The 18,987-nt window shown below is 37.6% G+C and overlaps 1 protein-coding gene across 2 annotated transcripts; it reads right to left on the bottom strand.

The window, feature by feature from the left end:
• Nucleotides 1-5: 5 nt before the first annotated feature.
• LOC106659163 (metal transporter CNNM4) lies at nucleotides 6-18,254 on the bottom strand. Of its 2 annotated transcripts, none has more exons than XM_014381560.2 (10): nucleotides 17,121-18,254; nucleotides 6,982-7,243; nucleotides 6,466-6,618; nucleotides 6,229-6,384; nucleotides 5,732-6,094; nucleotides 4,869-5,040; nucleotides 4,445-4,783; nucleotides 3,952-4,368; nucleotides 3,408-3,874; nucleotides 6-3,320 (listed from the first exon to the last, which is right to left on the bottom strand). In XM_014381560.2, exons 1-10 carry the CDS (start codon nucleotides 17,507-17,509, stop codon nucleotides 3,132-3,134), a joined length of 2,907 nt encoding a protein of 968 aa, XP_014237046.1. In that variant the 5' UTR covers nucleotides 17,510-18,254; the 3' UTR covers nucleotides 6-3,131. The 2 variants fall into 2 exon arrangements, with proteins under 2 accessions (XP_014237046.1, XP_014237047.1); XM_014381561.2 differs by having other exon boundaries at nucleotides 3,958-4,368.
• Between the last annotated feature and the right edge of the window lie 733 nt (nucleotides 18,255-18,987).

Below are 18,987 nucleotides of genomic sequence, written 5' to 3'. Positions count from 1 at the left end.
AGTCGTCGAGAACATAGTGGAATATTATATTTTTTACATACAATCAACTCACATTATAAGTATTTAACTGCAAAGGAAAAAAAATTTAATTTCACCTCATCAGCTTTATTACGTCGAATAATACAATAGACAATTTAAGTAACATTTGAAAAATATAATCATAATAGTAACAACAATATAACATGCGTCTAAACGATCGTTACATGGCAGTTAATAAACATTTGTTTTTCTTATTGTAGCACCTTTTAAGCATGATTTTTCACTTCAACAAAAACATAAAAAGACAGTTTTAATCATTCACGCACCAAATATAAATTGAGAGATAAAACAGATTTCTTTTTATACACCGTTTGACAGAGCTTTACATGTAACTTTTTATGAACAATTATCTTGTCTGACATTCGATAAATCTGAGTTTACTTACTGTGTAGTGCAATTCAATGTTTAGGCTAATGAACTTATTTTGTAAAAAATACTTTATAGGCAAAAATTTGAAAAGGATCAAATTGTACGTCAAATTATTGCTACGTCAATTATTAACCCTAATCTGAGATATGTTCGCGCAGAAAAAAAACATTATTATAATGTAATAGATATATAAGTATCTAAATGCTACATATTTTTGTTCATTTTGTAGAATACATGTAAAAATAGTTTCCTTTTTTACTTCACGGTTATACATTTTATGCAATTGAATTTAGAGGACAAGATCAGCACTTCTAAGTACTTTTATATTTTAATAAGAGAAATAAGAGAAATTCGCAAAACTTTGATTAGTTCATTTTATACCAATTCAAGTTTAAAACTCGATATCGACAATTTTTGATTTATACGTCATAAAAACTTCTATCCGAATCATCTAACATTAAAGATAAAAAGTTCAAGTATTTAGACGTGCAGATCTATGAAATCTGTATAAAATTATTTTTCCTATGTATTTGAAAATTCGATTATTACCTTAATACTATATTATTATTTGGTTTTGGTAGTTATGTTTTTAATGAATGACTTCTCTCGATTAAGGCACGAAATGTAAAAACGAGTAATTTTTATGCGAAAAAGGCATGGACATTTGACAAAATTATAAGTAGTTTTCTAATATACCACACATAGTTTATAAATAAGTGGAAATGAAAAATACTCGAAAACATTCACAAAGTAACAGACTAGCACATGTCATTACTTATTATGAGTAATGAAAACATAAACACGTACAATTTGTTCGATTGATTTTTTTCTTTTTGAAAATAACCGTAGGATATTAACAAATTCGAAAAGTTTGTCTTTGCTCTTCTCGAGTTAACACATTCAAACTGTCAAATGTGAAACATTACTTGTCTTTTACGAAAAGTATACTCCGAATTCACGATAACGATTAATAGTGACACGAGATGTGTAAGCCTAATTTTAGTTTTTCGTTGTTAGTTACTATTATATAAATAATATATATTATTGTAAATAATATTTTGCGTTTACGACGAAGACATTTAAAAATGCTTTGATTATAACAATTAGTTGAAAAATCTTTTTTACAAAAGACCACTGCATCTTACTTCCACTGAAAAGTATAATTCGTATCGACACGAAAGACTCGAGCTTTCCATGATTTAATTAACTTAAGACATAATTACAACATATTGAAACCCGATAAAATTATAAAAAACAAATTTACTGATATATTTACAGTAATAAACTGCAAAAATTGTATAAACTTTATAAATTACAATTGAATAATTCGTACTTTTTACAATAAAGTAACTCCTCAAAAGTGATATAAAAAATATGGACAAATTGTCGTGAAGTAGAGAAAAAGAACCCCATAAGGTTGATGAAAAAAATTCTTTGCTACTTAAGTAAGCTCATTGCAGAAATGGTGAAGAGGAGTTTCTGAATAACTATAGTTATAGTTACAAAGTGTCAAATAAACGTTCATGAACGAATAGGTAAACAAATCAGTCTATATCTATTTTTCCACATAGACTTGGCATTGAAACGTATTCGATTTATGAGTGGAAGTAATCTCAATATCCTAAATATTTACACATTTAAATACAATACGTACAAGACAATGTAACTATTGCATTTGAATTTGTTAGTGGTGTTTTAATGGCAGAGATTTTCGAATGGCTTGATGACAGATAGAACTTTTAATTTTTGTACATCGTATCACATAAAAATCGTAAAAACGAATATTGAATTTTTTGGAACTCTAATTTCCATTATTGCATATGACTGATCGGGTGAAAACATTCATTCTATAACTACATTTCTAGTTTCTGTGAATATAAATGACAAACATAGTTATATGATTTTCTGACTTATAAGAATTAAAAAGAAAAAAAATACAGCAAACTTTTATAAAAATATGATATCACAGCAATCAATTCTTCATCTTCCATACTAACAGTGAATTAGTTTTACCGACACTCAGCATCATCAGATAAATTGTTCATCATCAACAATACAAAAAACACAGACGCTAAAACGCATCATATTTGTTTTACAAGCACTAACAATAGAACAATAGTGTTAACATTAAAAAAATACTCATATACTGATCGCGTGTCCATTCGATTTGTGTTTTAAAACATTACAAAGAGCCAACGAATTATATGATAACATATATTTTTAATTTTCAATTTCGATTACGCTTGCGCATTTACTATTTTCATACATAAAAACCATCAACGATCGCGTAGTATACCTATTTATATCTATGTGTATAAGTTACGCACGTACAAGTAACAACTATAACTTTGTATAAATAAAATGTCATGTGTCGGTAAAGCATTTCACTAAAAAATGCCGATTTTAAGCTCTCACATAGTGCGACCGTATCAAACCATTCGAAATCAGTGCCGAAACACGCTGTAACGCATTATATCGTACAAAGTCTCGTTTTACATAAAGACATAATTGATCCTCGTTCTTTAAATAGTACATAAACCAATGCATAGTACTTGACGCTGATTTTCTTAATCTTTAAGTATCGAGGCCATTTATAACACCATGGATTTCTATAGATCTTGTCACGCAGACGTTTCGTGACTTTGATCGTCGCACTGTTGCTGCTGCTGATCATTTACTGAAACGCTCGGTGCCGACGATTCTTGTCGGCCATTGGCTAAATGTTAAGAATTGTCCTGCTTATTCAATAGAATCGTCCTCTCCTCGTCTTCGTTTCCGCTGGATTTTTTGCTAGGCTTCTCTGAAGTGAGAAGACGTGCAGCCTCCGTCTGTCGAGCCATTATTTCAGCGTCCAAATCAAGTTTTAAATGAGGAGTTATTGGAGTTGTTGGCGAGCCCGGTGATTGGGATTTCTAAGTAATAACAAGAAAAGTATTTAGCATACGATCGTTCATGTGAAAATAGTGGTTTAGTAAAATAAACGATGTCAAAATAACAACCTTGGCTGGTGAATTTTTCAACTGTCCATTTGGATTATTTTTCGAGATGAATTTCGAATTGGTGTTTGGACTTGCGCTCACGGGCAAGGCAACGACCGGCAGCGACGAATGCCGCATCGGCGAAGCTTGCGGAGCGCCGCTGTCCTTGCGCAATTCCGGCAATTCCTTGTCTTTCGGCAGAATCGGCGACTCGGGAGCGCTTCGATCGTCGTCGTCCAGCGAGTGCAGCAATTTTTCCACCTCGTCGTCGAACTGATCTTGATTCATGTCCTTGTGCGTGCGCTCGAGCAGCGTGGCTCGTTTCGCCGTCAAGTACAGGGATCGTTTGACTCGCACGTAAAACACCTCGGTTACCGCGCGCACCGTGTAGTCTGGCACGAAGTGGTGGCGCAACATCGCGTCTAAATTCACGGACTGGACGCTTCCCAAATTCTGCGGATTCGAGCTCGTCGGTGATTCTGCTTGAGCTGCGATCGGCCGAATAAATTAGTCAAGGAGAAAAATATTTGAGGAAATCGAAAAAAAAATTTATAGATTGCATTACCCTTACCAAGGCCAACATTCATAGTCAGAGCTTGACTTCCGAAAAATGTGAACGGGCCACTCTCGAATACAAGATTCTCTCTTCCCACAGTAACTTCGACTCTACCCTCCAATATGAGAACGAAATAATCAACTGGTTTGCCTTGTTGATAAATAATGGCTGCAGGATCGTTGCGAGCTTTCTCTCGTGATTTCACTTTGATGTGGAAAATTATATCCTGCTTCAGAAGACGATGTAGAATGACCTCTGAAATGTTATCGGCTTTGAAAGCGTCGACGCTCGTCGACAAATATTGATACATGGCCAGAGCCAACTGAGGCGAGATGTGAATACGTTGATTTTCTTTCTTTTCAGCGAATATCGTGAAGTCTGGGACCTTTGACCGGGCTTGGCGCTTACGTTTACTTCTGTTGTCAGCTACAAATAAAAATGCGGAAAATTAGAAATTCTGAAGAGATCAAAAGATTGGTAATTATAAAAAAAAAGTACTGACTGAAAACATCCGTTTCGTCGATAATTTCAGCCTGAATGAGCTCCTCGATAACATCTTCGAGGGTAACAAGACCAATGACTTCGTAAAACGGATCGCCCTCGCCTTCGCTGTTGACGCGTTGCACGAAAGCCATGTGACCCTTGTGTCCCTCCTTGAATTGTTTGAACATGACGTCGAGCGTAACGTCCTCGAAGACAAAATTGCAGGGGTTTTGATAAAACTGACAGAGTGTTTTTAGCGGCATATTGTCGTCGGGGTCGACAAAAGCCAAATCTTTGATGTAGAGCATAGTGATGATATTGGTACGAGCACCTTCGTACACCGGTATTCGAGAGAATCCTGAGAATAGAAAATTAGCAAATTACATGAAATGGCGATCAAAAGTTGAAGGGGTAGGACTTCTGGTCAATCAATTAACACATACCTGAAGACATAATCTCGGACACTGTCTCGAAATCGAGTGTACGATTGTAGTTTAGCATGTAGACATCGTCGATACGAGTCATAACGTCTGCAACGGTTTTCTTTCGTAATTCTAAAGCACCGGCGATGATGTTGACTTCATCCTTTTCGAGATCGTTGTATCCAGTAGTAACCTGAAATTAATGAGAAAAAAAACATATTAAAATCAACTAATTTCAATTTTGCAAATGCGGGGGAATAGATTATCGTCACGGTTGCGAAAGAGGTTTTATCTGCGAATTGCGCACGTTGCACTCGGGATAAAGCGAGATTATTCGCGTAGAATAAAGCAATGCCTCGCACTGCGGAAAACTGCATGAAACCGCCGAAAACCACATGAAACGCGAGTGAAAGATATATAGCACTGACTTTCTTCGTTTGCGTAAAGTCTTGCGAGACTTTCGAGTTTATCGAGCGCGGCTTTTATCGAGCATAAAACATTAATTAATATGAAAATTGTACGAATCACGCGGTTCGTTATCGAATATATGACCGATTCTCTGCGTAATTGAGTAGCTAAAAATTTTTTTTCTTTTGAGAAGAAAAACTTATTTTATTCTATGGCCCTCCTATCACCCGTTTTCAGTGTCCCGCAGATAGCATTTAATTTTTTTTTTAAATCCCTAGCTGAGTCTTGAGTGACTTTCTTAAAGAAGTGCCTGAGAACTTATCAATATTTTACAAGTTTTCCAAAGCAAGAGAAAAAGATTTTTTGGACATTCGATTTCACAGAGAATCGGCCATATACACAATAAATTAAACTGCGTCATCGCAAGTACGTCTGAACTTAAATTTGCTTCTATATCGAGGAATTAGCTGGCTCACCTTGACAAGTTCCTTGAGTCTTTCTCTGTTGTAAACGTTGCCGATTTCTTCACCAAGCAAAAAGTCCAGCAGTTTGCTTATAGGATAGCTGAGAGGGAAGGTGATGAGCATCGTGAGCTTGGTGATGTAGATGGTTTTCGCGCCCACGCACAGGCCGTGCCTGCTGCAGATGGCCTGCGGTGAAATCTCGCCGATTATGACGATGGCCAGGGTCGAGCACGAGACTGCGACGAAGCCCGAGGTCAGCTCCTCGAGAATGATGGTGAAAATCGAATTGACCAAGACGTTGGAAAAGAGGATCGAGCAGAGCAAGTAATTGCCGTGATTTCTGACGGGTTGGATGGTTCGAGCGTAGCGTTTTTCCTGGAAATGGAAAGGAAATTCGATTAGCTTCCGTCGCTTTGAATCAAGTCTTAATTTACGGATAGATCCATTTAATGGCACAACTGATAGATGCCCCTAGTTGGATAAAACCTATGTTGATAAATCGATTTTACTTTCTCTGTACCGGTGTTGCAAAGAATCTTTAGCTCGGTCCTGTCGATAGCCATGAGTCCCAGATTCAGACCCGAGAACAGCGCGGAAAATGACAGACAAGTGCAGATGATGCATATGCACAGCCATAATGGTAGCATACTCGTGTAGGTGTGAATCTGTAAAAATTAAAATCAATGTCAGTAGTATAAAATCTCAGCTGTCAGATTGATATAAATTAATGAAAAAAATAAACGAACCATCTTGTATTTTTCCGAGCCCTGATGGTGATACAGGGAGGGGTACTCCGGCGAAGACTCATCACTAGCTTGCTTAGCGCAGATGTAAAAAGGCTGACCCTTCGGTAAGATGATATCTACCGCGGCGGTGATGTCGCCCACCAAATCTCGCACCTGCAAACAGAACGAAGGAGAGAAATTATTTTCTTGCGCATTTTTGCGTAAACATGTAAACGCATCGCGATGCAGCGATGAATCAGCCAGAGGTCACTATCTAAGTACGCGGCGCGGTTTTAGGCGGTTCGATGCGGCTGAAAACGCAAACGAACCGTGCCAAATTTTGCCGCTTCCAAGTGTATTTATATGAATTTCAAATGCGAGTGTATATCGATTTCGGTACTTTTTTTCGGCGGGAGCTTGCGGCTGCACATGCAATGCATAACGATGATACGTAAATGCGAAAAATGTCAGAATAATTTGCGATGCTGTGTATTTCAAAAAAGATTCGATAAAAAGAAGCAAGAAAATATATCTCACTGGAAATTCCTGCGACTTGATCTTGTCGCAAACGTCGCCGAATTTTCCGGGCTGCTCCGTGAAAGCGACGACGGTGCGACTGGTCAGGCCAACCCCGAACAATCTGATGGTGGCCTTGCGCTCGGCGAGTATTTTAATCGTGCCGTCATCCTCCTGGTGCAATTTTTCCGCCTGCTCGATGACTAAGCCCTCGATACGTAGCTTGTCGGCTGGGCCCGAGTACTCTCGGCGCGAGCGTGGAGCATCGGCCACCTCCTCTTGCCTGAAACAGACCGAGACGATGCCGTCGCGTTAATTACACTTTTCACAACTGCGTTCGTGATTTTTCTTTTTCCATGTCTTTTTCAAGCGAAACAGGAAGATTCGCCGTATAAAAGCGCGTCTCTATTTGCGACGTGTCAGTAATGTCACAAAATTGCACAACAATTAAGCTAATGACTGTAAACACGCGGACGAGCGAGTATTATGTATACGGCTCTGCATATACCAGTATACACGCATCTGCACTCTAAGCCATTATTCAAGGTTCAACTTCTATTAAATCCGATTAGTTGGTCAAACTCGTTACGAGCCTTTATTTTCAATGTATACAAATCCACGTGTGCTCTTAACGTACACGGTTGCTTGGAAGCAAATATCTCTTGGAAAGGTAATTTTAAAAAATACCATTAAGGAAAAAAACACGAGTAAATAGAACATAATGTTATTAGTGTACGCACGGAAAAAATCTATAATTAGATTTTCCGTATTTTAACATCTCTTTCTATCATTTTAATTTTTAATATTTGTTCGATCTCTTTCAAATTAAATGTAAGTCATAAAAAATAACATATTTTCATTTAGCATCGGATATGTCAGAAAAATATACATCAGAAAAAGGAATTAAAATCATTGTTGAATGGAAATGATAATCTAATATAAAAAAGAGGCTTATGCAGAGCATGATTGGATAAGATAAAAATTATATAGTTTTTATATATTTTACTTGAATTTATAATTTTAATTCGCATTTTGCTTCGTAACTTGGCAATCCATCGAAAAGCGTGTACAAAATAAAAATACTTGAAACTCAATGTAAATATTTTTAATGTAAAGGGTAAAATTGAAATTTTTCGGTGAGTTCGTAAAATAAACAACCTGATTCAAACATTTTTCACATTTTGATAATTTGTAGATAAACATTTTTTTCGAGGAAAATGCAAGGTTTCATAAAAAAAAATTTTGTATGCATATTTTAAAAAAAATTGTATAAGGCATCAACGTCAAGATTAGATTTTCCATTTAAATGCAATGAATGAATCTATTAAAAGATCTTCACTCGGTAAGTGGGCACCTACGTCACTCGCTGTCGGTTTAACCAGTTAAAATATAAGATGCCAAAAATAAATCAAACTTCGCAATTAAAATTATAATTAAATCTCGTAAAGGAAATGAAAGACACATATAGAGAAATGTCTCCGACATTTCCTGCAAATATAGTTTAATTATATGTTTTAAATTTAGGACGTCGTTGCTTATTTTCATCGTTGTAATCAAAATAGAAGATCTCATTTTCGTCCTTTTGCACGGAGAAGAAAAAGAAAATTCGTGTACACACAAGTATATACGTTTTTATGAATGAGAAAAGTAGTTCAGTAATTTCTCGGTGGTATTCTTTTTCTTCTCAATAATACATTTTCTCGAGTGCTTTTACGTCACGGTTATCCGCTCCTTTTTTTCTTTCTTTTTTCTCCTCGAGCACCCAATTCACAATTATTTACAAAAAAAGTAACAATTTTAAGTTCTTTTCGCAAAGCGCTTAACTTGATTGAACTTTTTTTTCGCAGCTTCACTCTCTAGATAAATATCGTGAGAGGCAATAAAAAATACGCGACACATCAATACAACATCTCGGTTGAATTGCTTTATATTTTCAATAGACATATCACAATCGTCGCTTTAATGAATGAAAAAGCACGTCTCGAGACTTTTTTCATTAAGCTTGACATTGAGCCTAATATGTGCATGTATGCAAGACAATATATATAAATATAGCTCCGAGACAATAAATGCGCAATGATAAAGACGCTCGAATCAGAGAAAGAGAGTATTATATAGACGAGGCGCGATTACATTCATTGATGATCGAATAGATAAATATCAACGAGAGAGGTGAAATTTTTACATTAATGAACAAATGTTTTCGTGCTTATTACAAATTAAATCGAGTAGTCTCATTCGTCGGATTCAAGATTTTACATACATTAATTAATTTATAAAGAGATAACATTTTTATCGAGATTTGATTATTAATACGCGTAAATCGCGTTGAAGATTTTTACAAATGATTACGCATGCAAGTGCTACTTCTTCTATATTGAGTATTAATTAATTGAACAATTAGTAAAAGAATTATCCACGCAAGAGTGATAACGAAGTTAATTAGCACGAGACAGTCGTACAATAACTATATACATTTTTTTGAAACTGACTCTGTGTGTATGATATGCTGTGAGAGCTTGATAGTTTTTGCAACTGTAACGCGCCAATTGACGCAAGAATAAAATCGATAAATCTTGTTTTCAAGCCAGTAGCGGTAGCCGCATAAGTTGCAACAAAAAAAAACAATGCGAGCGAGTTCTGTCCGTGGCACTCGTGCAACTCTCTGCGGAGCAAGTGCACACACACACATACAGACAGCCGAGAAGGAGAGGAGGTCGACAAACCCTGCCTCGCGCATCTTGACCTTCGAGGCAGAGACACCTTCAGTTAACCTCTACCTTAACCCTTGCCAAATAGCTGGGGAAGCTGACTAAAAAAAGTGTCCTTATCCTCTGGAGCTGGGCAAGAGCACACGTGGGCTGTATTTATACGTATATGTATCGCGAATATCTGCAGTGGCAAACGGAAGCGGCGAGCGTAAGAGATGATAGCAAGTGGGTCAAGGTCTTGAAAGGCCACCCTCTCGGAGAGAGATATGTGTGCGAGTGTGCCACTACAACAACTTCATGGTCGCGTACCGCAAAGCATGTATAAATACATCGCTGGGCACATCGTGTACAGTTTATATGCATGTATATATCTCGCCCATATCCCCATACAGGAGCCGATATTACATTTGCGGTACAATCAAGGCTTTAATTGGATTTAGCGTGATTCGTTCTTCGTTACATTTTCAGCGTACGCATACAGAGCATCGTGCATGTGAGCTGTTGTACTGATATTAGATAATTGATTGAAAAAAAGCAACTATTTCTTCACTTTCAATGAGTCATGTATTTCTATACTATATATCAGCTGATGCATTGTCATCCGCAGACTTTTGATACGTAAGCGATGAAGAAATCCAGTTTTCCAAGTGAATTTTATCGATCGTAAAGCACATGCAACAAGGAAGGCGAGCTGTTATCAACGAAAATTTGCTGAAATACATCGTTTCACTTGACGGACGCTTGAGCGTCTTTTTTGATAGTCTACTGGCCGCAGTTCGAAGCGTTTTAGCTAGTATTCGCAAAAGTATCGCCCAGCAGTTGACTTATCCGAACGCGTGCGGCGGGAAAAAAGAGATTTAGTAGGCTTCTTCGGCTGCGCACACACATAACACGCAGCTAGAAACTCTCCGACTCGAGTATCCATGTAGTGAATAACAAGGTTCAGGGTTATTATACTCGAGAGCCGAGTGTATGAGTCACTTTTTACAAGTCAACGTGTCGACGGGCTTTGGATAAATCTATTGAAAGTCGACGTTTTTCCTCAAGACCCATAATTATTATAGTACCGTATGAAAAAGGAAATTAAAGTAATATGAAATCTCCTCAACTTATACAGAAAATTCAAGTTTTTCACTTGCGGGTTTGAAAGTGACATCTACTGGTATAACTTGAAACTATGCCATACGCCAATTATTCGTCGGAGATTCGTCTCAACTCATATTACAGTGCTCTGTTCCTATCCAGTACTTTATGTAACTGGTGAGGATACTTCACATTTTATACATTAAATAGCCATCTTCGAAAAATTCTTATATCTTCGAGAGATGTAACTGAAAGCAGTCGATCCCCAGCGGAAATTTTTTTTCAAATAAAGTGCATAATAATGTTGTGAACTGTAATAAAAAGTAAAAAAGTGTAAAAAAATGTATGATTACTAACGATTTCGGATATGTGATACGTTTTTTTACGCTTTTTTACTTTTTATTACAGTTTATTACATTTGTTTACCGATAATTAGAGAGGTGAAAACCCTACGAATTCAAGCTCATTAAAGTTACATGGAAAAAGTAAAAAAGTGTGAAAAAAGATAAAATTCTGTAATAATAATTTTAAATATTACAACTTTCACTTATGAGTTTAAAATTCCAGTCAAGCCCACGTGTGATCGAATTGACCGCAGCAAATGATTTTTGTTAAAAAAGCGAAATCACTCTAATGCAGCAGAAAGCCTTTTAACATCATTATAGATGTACTGAGAAGTACTGAGATGACTGAATTTGATTTACATACATATCCATCATAATTTGTCTTAATTTATTCATAAAAATCAATACATTTTTTTCACAAAAATCACTTGCTGCGGTCGATGCGATCACACGCGGATAGCGTATTGAAGAAAATGTAAAAAAGTGTAAAAAAGTATAAAAAATGTGATTTTATGCTGCCTTTTTTAATGCATTGACTATCCGAAATTGCTAGTAATTTTACATTTTTTTACATTTTATTACATTTTACAATTTAATATGATGGTTTTAGTAACTACTTTTACTTTTTCTTGAACGATTTTTTGTCCGTCGGGGATAAATGCCCTATTTACGTTCTTCGTAGTTGTTACTTTTTAATTTTGTCATTCACGAAGTCCTTGTTATTTAAAAACCCACATAAAATTTTTATAATTAATAATTTTTTTAATACATGAATTTATTAAATACTGTGTAAATAATTAAAAAATAAGGTTTAGAAAGTTTTTTTTTACAAAAATTCAATGTGAAGTTTTAAAATTTTTATCAACTGAGCCAGTGCGAACAAGTGAGGAATATCGCTAGTTTAAAATAAAGTGGATCGCTCGCCATTAAAAACTATTGCTTTACGCATTTAGGTGCAATCGATCTCGACGCGTCTCCAGTTACATATACACGTATTATATCTATCTTCTTTTTTCTCCCTCGTGTTCTGCATTGCCTCACTTGTCATCATTTTTCGAGCAATCGTACAAAAAGCAGCGAGCAAACTTACGAAAGTTGTCGCTTTACATGTGGCTCTTTGCACGAGGCCAATTCGGCGCTCGTCGCTGCGAAATGAAGTATTACAAATATATTCCGAGTGTTGAACTCGTGAACTTTCCGGCGCAATGTGTGATTTCAATTTTACATAATATACTCTTTTCGTGACACACGTGCACCACGTCGCGTGCGCGATAACGATGATAGATGATGTTCCCGGTGCCCGAGTCAATTTTTTCATCAGCCACACACTCGAGAGCGAACAAAATAATCCTTGATAAATCGAGCGACTTTATGAAGGAAGTACATAAAGCTTCTTTAGTACTTTTATTAAATATAGATCATGTATTTCACAAAAAATGGACAAGTTACAATTTAGAGATTGGGTTTACCGACGTCTAAAAATCATCAAAAGCATTGAATTAAAGAAATGGTAATGTGAGACTCGACCTTGAACGTAATCGTTTCGCTTACAATGGGCTCGAGACAAAAATTAATTTCCATCACCACACATCTACAGCAAAGACTATTGATCACGTTTAAAAATAAATTTTATCTCAACGCGCGGCGTAGCTCGAATAACAATCGACGAAAATTTTTTTGAAGAAAAAGAAATACGAGAAAGAAAACGTTAAAAAAGAAAAAATAACTGAGAGGCGAAATTAGCTCATCGCTGTCCAGTAGATAACGTAAAGGCCAACTGGGTATTATACGTGAAAGAACATCGTCTGTAATAGAAGCTAAAAAGCAAAGAATTGCATACTCGGAATTTATAATCGATGAAATTTTACGAGTCAGCTAATCACACGAACAGTTCGTACACCCACTACACAAATGGAGTTCTGATTATTTCCAGCGAACACATTTTCAGCTCTGAAATGCGTGATTCAATTTTTCGTTACATCGTAAATCGTAATCATGACTCGCGGTAGCGATCGTGCTTCCCTTGGAGACAAAAGTTTTGCAGCTGCTCCACATTTGATCGAGTGAGATATGTGCACCTCGTGTCGCGCGAATAATCCCCAGTGTATTTAGTATCACGTGATTTTGCGTGTCCGATTTGGATGCAGGCTTATTTGCTTTGATAAATTTCAAGCTTTTCGATCAATTTAAACGCTTAGTTTTTGGCCCGTAATAAATTGACGGCACGAGTGTGTTGACTTTTCGCATTATTTTTAAAAGAATCAATATTGACCTTACACGATTATAGCCAATATAATCAGCTGGTCTCTTTAGGTAAAAATTTCGCGCTTTTTTCCTCCGCTAGACACGTTCGCCGATCAATTTGTACAACTTTTCTCTGGGAGAGATGCGATACTTTTTTTTTCTGTCGATCGTGCCTCACGCTACGCGACTGAATCTTTCATCCGGCTGTCATTAGGTAACTTTTTTAAGCGCGAAGCAATGAAAAAAAGTTTTCTCCCATTCTCTCCCTCCCTCTCTCGCAGCTGTACACGTATAAGCTGAAATAAAAGCTTCTAAACAATCGAAACCGGTAACTCCCGGAGCGTATACAATACCTCAATGCTGCCCGAGCTGTACTGGATTTTCTGCCAGACAAGGACGAACGGCACCCTCTTCCTATCAGACGCGGCACGTGCGCGATATAGGTATATCCAACTGCTATACTGCTACTACTACGACGCACGGCGTACATATATATATTTATAGGTATAATATACACATCACACCCTGTGCAGACTTTGCACGACTTTCTTTCTTCCTAGGGAAAATTTAGAGCAAGGTCTCGTATGAGAGCGGGCGACTTTGCCTTATCGCGCGTTGTATACGTCGGGGGCATTGCGAGACCAGTGCCCCTGTGCCGCGCGCACCTTGCCCAATCTTTATTATACAGCGCACCTAGCTCCATAAGGGTTGACGTCGAATTAATTCCCAATGCTTATCGCCCTTACGAAACACGCTAAAAGAGACCGTAATTGACACGACATCGCCTTCCGCGGGTAGCTCGCTTGAATTTTCGACGATTTTATGTAGTACGTATTATATATCGCACGCAAGGAATGGATACAACCTATACTCGTGTTCGTCGTTTCCATGGTGAACTCATACTTCGGATGTGTGTTACGTTGATCTCTCTTGTATGCTCGGGCTATATTACGTTATTTGCACAGTTGTGTCACGAATCGACGACGACGACAGCGGCTCGGGCCCTCTTATACGCTACAACAATATATAATACATTCCACAGTCGACCTATATATATGACGAATGGCTCTTATTGACTATCTATACTATTCTCAAATCCATAATACATTGACGTTTTTAGTTATCGACTCGATTCACTCGAGCAGACACAACACCGCGGCTTAGTGTCTTTCGCCGCGTGAGCAATTGCGGACTCGTCGACGATGTACATACACACAGTAGACACACGCGAAAACGACGTAGTTTAATACACGCAAAAAGAAAAAAAGATGGTCAATGACGCGTAGCTATGTTACACAAAGCGCCACGGTCCTATAAAGATGTAGGCCACACGCAGCTCACGCATGATCCTCTATTTTCGGAATTTATAAATTTATACACTGCCGAAACTTATCGCGCGCGCGCCCGCCTCGTGAAATAATACTTCACTGAAGTCTTATGTGAAACTGCAACCCCGTGGAATTCGATGAAACTTTGTGTCTTCGTAGTTTCAGCTCTCAGGAATCTAGATATGCAATTATTTTTGACCCGTGACCCCCGGTTGAGGGTGAAAACGACAAATAAAAGGTGTTTTTCGCTCATATCTCGCGAACGAAGCGAGATAAGGGCGGAAAACTACACCGATCGATTTTTCGTAAAATCTTACATCAATGTGCATCGTAACATTTTCAACTGTCACTGCAAAAGTGTCGTCAATATTAAATGAACTAAAATATTCTTAGCGCCTTTGACACGAGCCACGCGCGAAGTGAACAAGTAAGTATATCTATATTTATCGCCTCCCCTCCAGCACTTTATACGGCTGTCGAGCTCCGTGCCATCGACCCCCACCACTGTCGAGCAGAATTTTTTTAGTTTTTTCAATATTGTTGAAATTTTACCTGGACACTCGAAAAGTGGATAGAATTTTTCGATGTAACATTTCACGAGGAATCAAATGGTAACACTATTTTTCTCATATCTTGCTTCATTCGCAAAATATTGTTAAGAAACATTTTCATTTACCGTATTTATTTTAAACCCGGGGTCGTAGGTGAAAAAATTGCATAATAAGATTCTAAAGGGTCTCGAGGGTACAATATTTAAGTCGCTACTATAAAAATGCATTTTCATGTAAAATTTTAGCGGGCTAATAATATAAGCCGGTGTGCAAATCGTCGTCGACGCGCTGCCGCTCAGACGTCATCGTCGTCTGCTACAGTGTCACGTGCATTATAGCGATTTTACAAAAATGGGATGAGCGGTTATTTTCATCGCAAATCGTTTGTAAGACGATTTTTTTTATCTCTTTCACGGTGTACGTCAATTGGTAATGGACATTATGGGCTTGAAATGTGGGTGACACGCGCGGCTCCCCCCCATATCGTCATCGGGTATGAATTTTAAAATGGAAATCCGGTCAACGATGCTATACGTTCTTTTTGTTCCGCACCTACATAACGCGATTACTATCGTCTTATCTGAGCCGATGGTGCTTCAAAATGTGGCTTCGAGACGCGATAAACCTCAAGAGTGCGAATTTTCGTACGAACTTGAATAAAAAAAACCCCTACTCGTGAGATTATAATCAGTATAAACAAGGCGTTGTTGGGCACATTCACTTTGGCAGTTTCGGTGTTTCATGAAAGTGAATCTCAAATTACTTCTGCCTTGAAATACGTCAGAAATTTCGATTGTATTTTCGAATTTTATGATTGATAGGAAATTTTAAGTGAAATAGGTGATCATGATTAAAATTGTAAAAAAAAAATTGCGATTTATTTCTGCACTTCTTGATTTGAGTAATTCAAGACACATGTATGTAAAGTTCAACATGTTATTATTTAATGAAGGCTTATTGCATGTATACTATTATTTAATACCAGTAAAGACACAAGAGATTCATATGCATCAAGTTGAATGCACCTTAATAATGAAATTTGCTCTGATTACAGCAGACATTATATACATGTCATTATACAATAAACAATCATTGATGACAGTCATTTATTCTTGAAAAGACTTTGAAAAAACAATTGCGATGAGCAATGTTTTGACCTATGATGCATTCTTAGAAGAAATTAAAATAGCTTAAAAGATTTGCTTTCTCTTTTTTGTGACAATTGCTCGGTAAAGCAGAAAAGCCAATGATATCTTGGTTTACGCATTCTTGTCTTATCATTGATACTCCAGTAATTGAAGGTAGTTTTAATAAGCAATCGGTTTGAGAATAAATTCTCTTTGTGACGTCACATAGATGCAATCTTCTTTTTCAATGTTTAGTGTTTCAAATTTTATGATGATTGATTTTAAGGGAGCGAATGATTAGTTTTAAAACTTAACTAAACCTATTCTGTTCAAATTTTAATTTATCAGAAAATCAATACGGTGCAAGCTTAGATTTAGTCATTAACATTTGATTCATTTTATAAAGTGTTGGTTAATCATGTTTTAATAGGTAAGATTGAAAAATTTTACAAAACTCTCACCCTAAATGAATATTGTGAGTGCAGACTGCATTTCATTTGATGAGTAAACAAATTGATTATATTTATTTACAAGGAAAATAAGACTTTCTATGAATAACTCCGATATAGTTAGAACAAATTATTATGTGAGAGATAGATAAAGTATTAATATCTAGTAATGTTTCAAGAAATATTTAAAATTTCTTATGGTATTAATTAACATTATTATTATATGCATTAAAAATGCAATGAACTTTAAGCTTGAACAGTTTTAGTGTATTATTGCAAAATAAACTTTATGCATTTAAATGTTTCACAAGAACTATACTCACAACTTGTTAATTTGTATAGGAATATTGCTTGGTTTGCCATCGATGCAAAGCACAAATTTTTCCACTTTGTCAACAGGAGTGTGCAATTGATACAAAATAGTTGTTTTTTCATTATCTACAGTTTCGAGTCTTTTCATGGAAGCAGCACCATTACAATCATCGCTGTAGCTCCAAGTGAGCAATTGATCATCGATAGTGGATGGCTGATTGAAAGTGAGCTCCAATGATTGGTCACTAATCAATCGGGCTTGTTTCAAAATTGCTTCATTCTTGTGCAGTGCTATTGAGGATGCCGTGACAGTAGAAACAACGGAGACGACGATGATGAAAAGGCTGCAGCTGCAGTACCAGGGTAGTGTGACTACCGGCAAGCGCGCATGCTGCGCCATAATATTATCACACACCACACACGCAGCACCGACACTACACTACTACTCTTTCGCACACTGCTCCGTACTCTCTCGGCACTCCGCTGCTGAAACTGGGAAACGAGTATCTACCGACGAGTAGACTGTAATGCACGCACGTACACCGCTGCAAATTTCGAGAGCGTTGCTTCAGATAAACACAGACACAGGGAGGAAACACTCGCGATATAATATACGTATTATTGTCGTTGGTATTTTGATGATCGGCGTACGTATATAATACGGGCACTATAAGATCACGCACACGTAGACCCGATGCGGTCGCACTTTTGAGTTAAAAACACGCGCAGGGAGTCTTCGGAGTGCATGTAAGGCTGCACCGTGACGACGCGCGGCACAGCAACGTTGTGCGGTATTTTTTAGCTTTGTTGTTTACTTTCGTTTAAAGAGACACACTGCACACGACGACGAGCTTTACACAGACGTACACAGAGACACGATACACAGTTCCTATATGTATGTCGGTGCCCACTCACAATACATAGGCGCGCATATGTACACACATGTGGCCAAGCGACGAAGATTGGACAATTTTGATTTGTTGCCGATTGTAATATCTAAGCGGAATAGATAAAAACGTGGCCGACGAAGGACAATGAGCACGCGAGAGACGTTGTCAACTATCACTTATTACTTATCCCACGTATATTTATAATAAAGGAGTATATTATATTATACATAGGTATATGTATGCGTGTGAATGTAATATACACATGTGTTATATATCTATATATTGTATGTATAAGAGAGGTATAAGAAGTTGATTATATATGTGTGTGAGGCTCGGCCACGGCCGCGGCGCGACGACTGCAGACAGGCCGCCGGTATGCGGTCGCACAGCAGCGCGAGCGAGCGAGCCAGCGACGACGTCGACGCGAGTTTCGCATCTGTGTGTGCGCGTGGCTGTATATTTACGTCTGTGTAGGATGAACGCGCGTATACTATACGTATCTCGCGAATATACGGCGCAAGTTTCACGCGCAATGTCGACTATCGTAGTAGTAGTTGTAGCAGTAGTACTATTATATGTATATATATTTAAATTGTATATCTATACTGCTGCGTCGATTGGCGGTTGCGCGCGCTGCTGCTGCTACTATTATAATCGTGGCCTATGCTTTCGCAGGCCGCAGCAGATTTTGACTGAGCCGACGGCGGGGCCGTATTATTACGCTATATGTGCCTGTGCGAGCACAAAGTGCGATCCGATCGTGCGGAGAGCTGCTGCCTCTGCTCGTGTGTGAGCGTGTGACTGTATGCGTGTGCATGTGTTGTATTCTATAACCGACTCTTTTTTGTTTGCTCTTTCTCTTTCATCGAACGCGCCTGCGAAGAAGAGCGAGCTTTTATTTATTATATATACACAGTTGCGCGGCGCACGAGAGCAGCAGCGTGCTCGGCTTAACGCACGCGTCTATTTAAAAATCGCGCATACTCGA

This window comes from Trichogramma pretiosum, unplaced genomic scaffold (genome assembly GCF_000599845.2).
Source record: "Trichogramma pretiosum strain Unisexual culture from Peru unplaced genomic scaffold, Tpre_2.0 scaffold2, whole genome shotgun sequence".
NCBI lineage: Eukaryota > Metazoa > Arthropoda > Insecta > Hymenoptera > Trichogrammatidae > Trichogramma > Trichogramma pretiosum.
This window is presented reverse-complemented; position numbering and strand designations above follow the sequence as displayed.

Bases quoted from the DNA above. Each gene is read 5' to 3' on its own strand.
- LOC106659163 (XM_014381560.2), bottom strand. From the start codon at position 17,509: ATGGCGCAGCATGCGCGCTTGCCGGTAGTCACACTACCCTGGTACTGC. The intron at 4,784-4,868 runs GTATGTGTTAAT...TTCTATTCTCAG, and splicing joins GTCCGAGATTATGTCTTCAG to GATTCTCTCGAATACCGGTG. The intron at 3,321-3,407 runs GTTGTTATTTTG...GTTATTACTTAG, and splicing joins TGAAAAATTCACCAGCCAAG to AAATCCCAATCACCGGGCTC.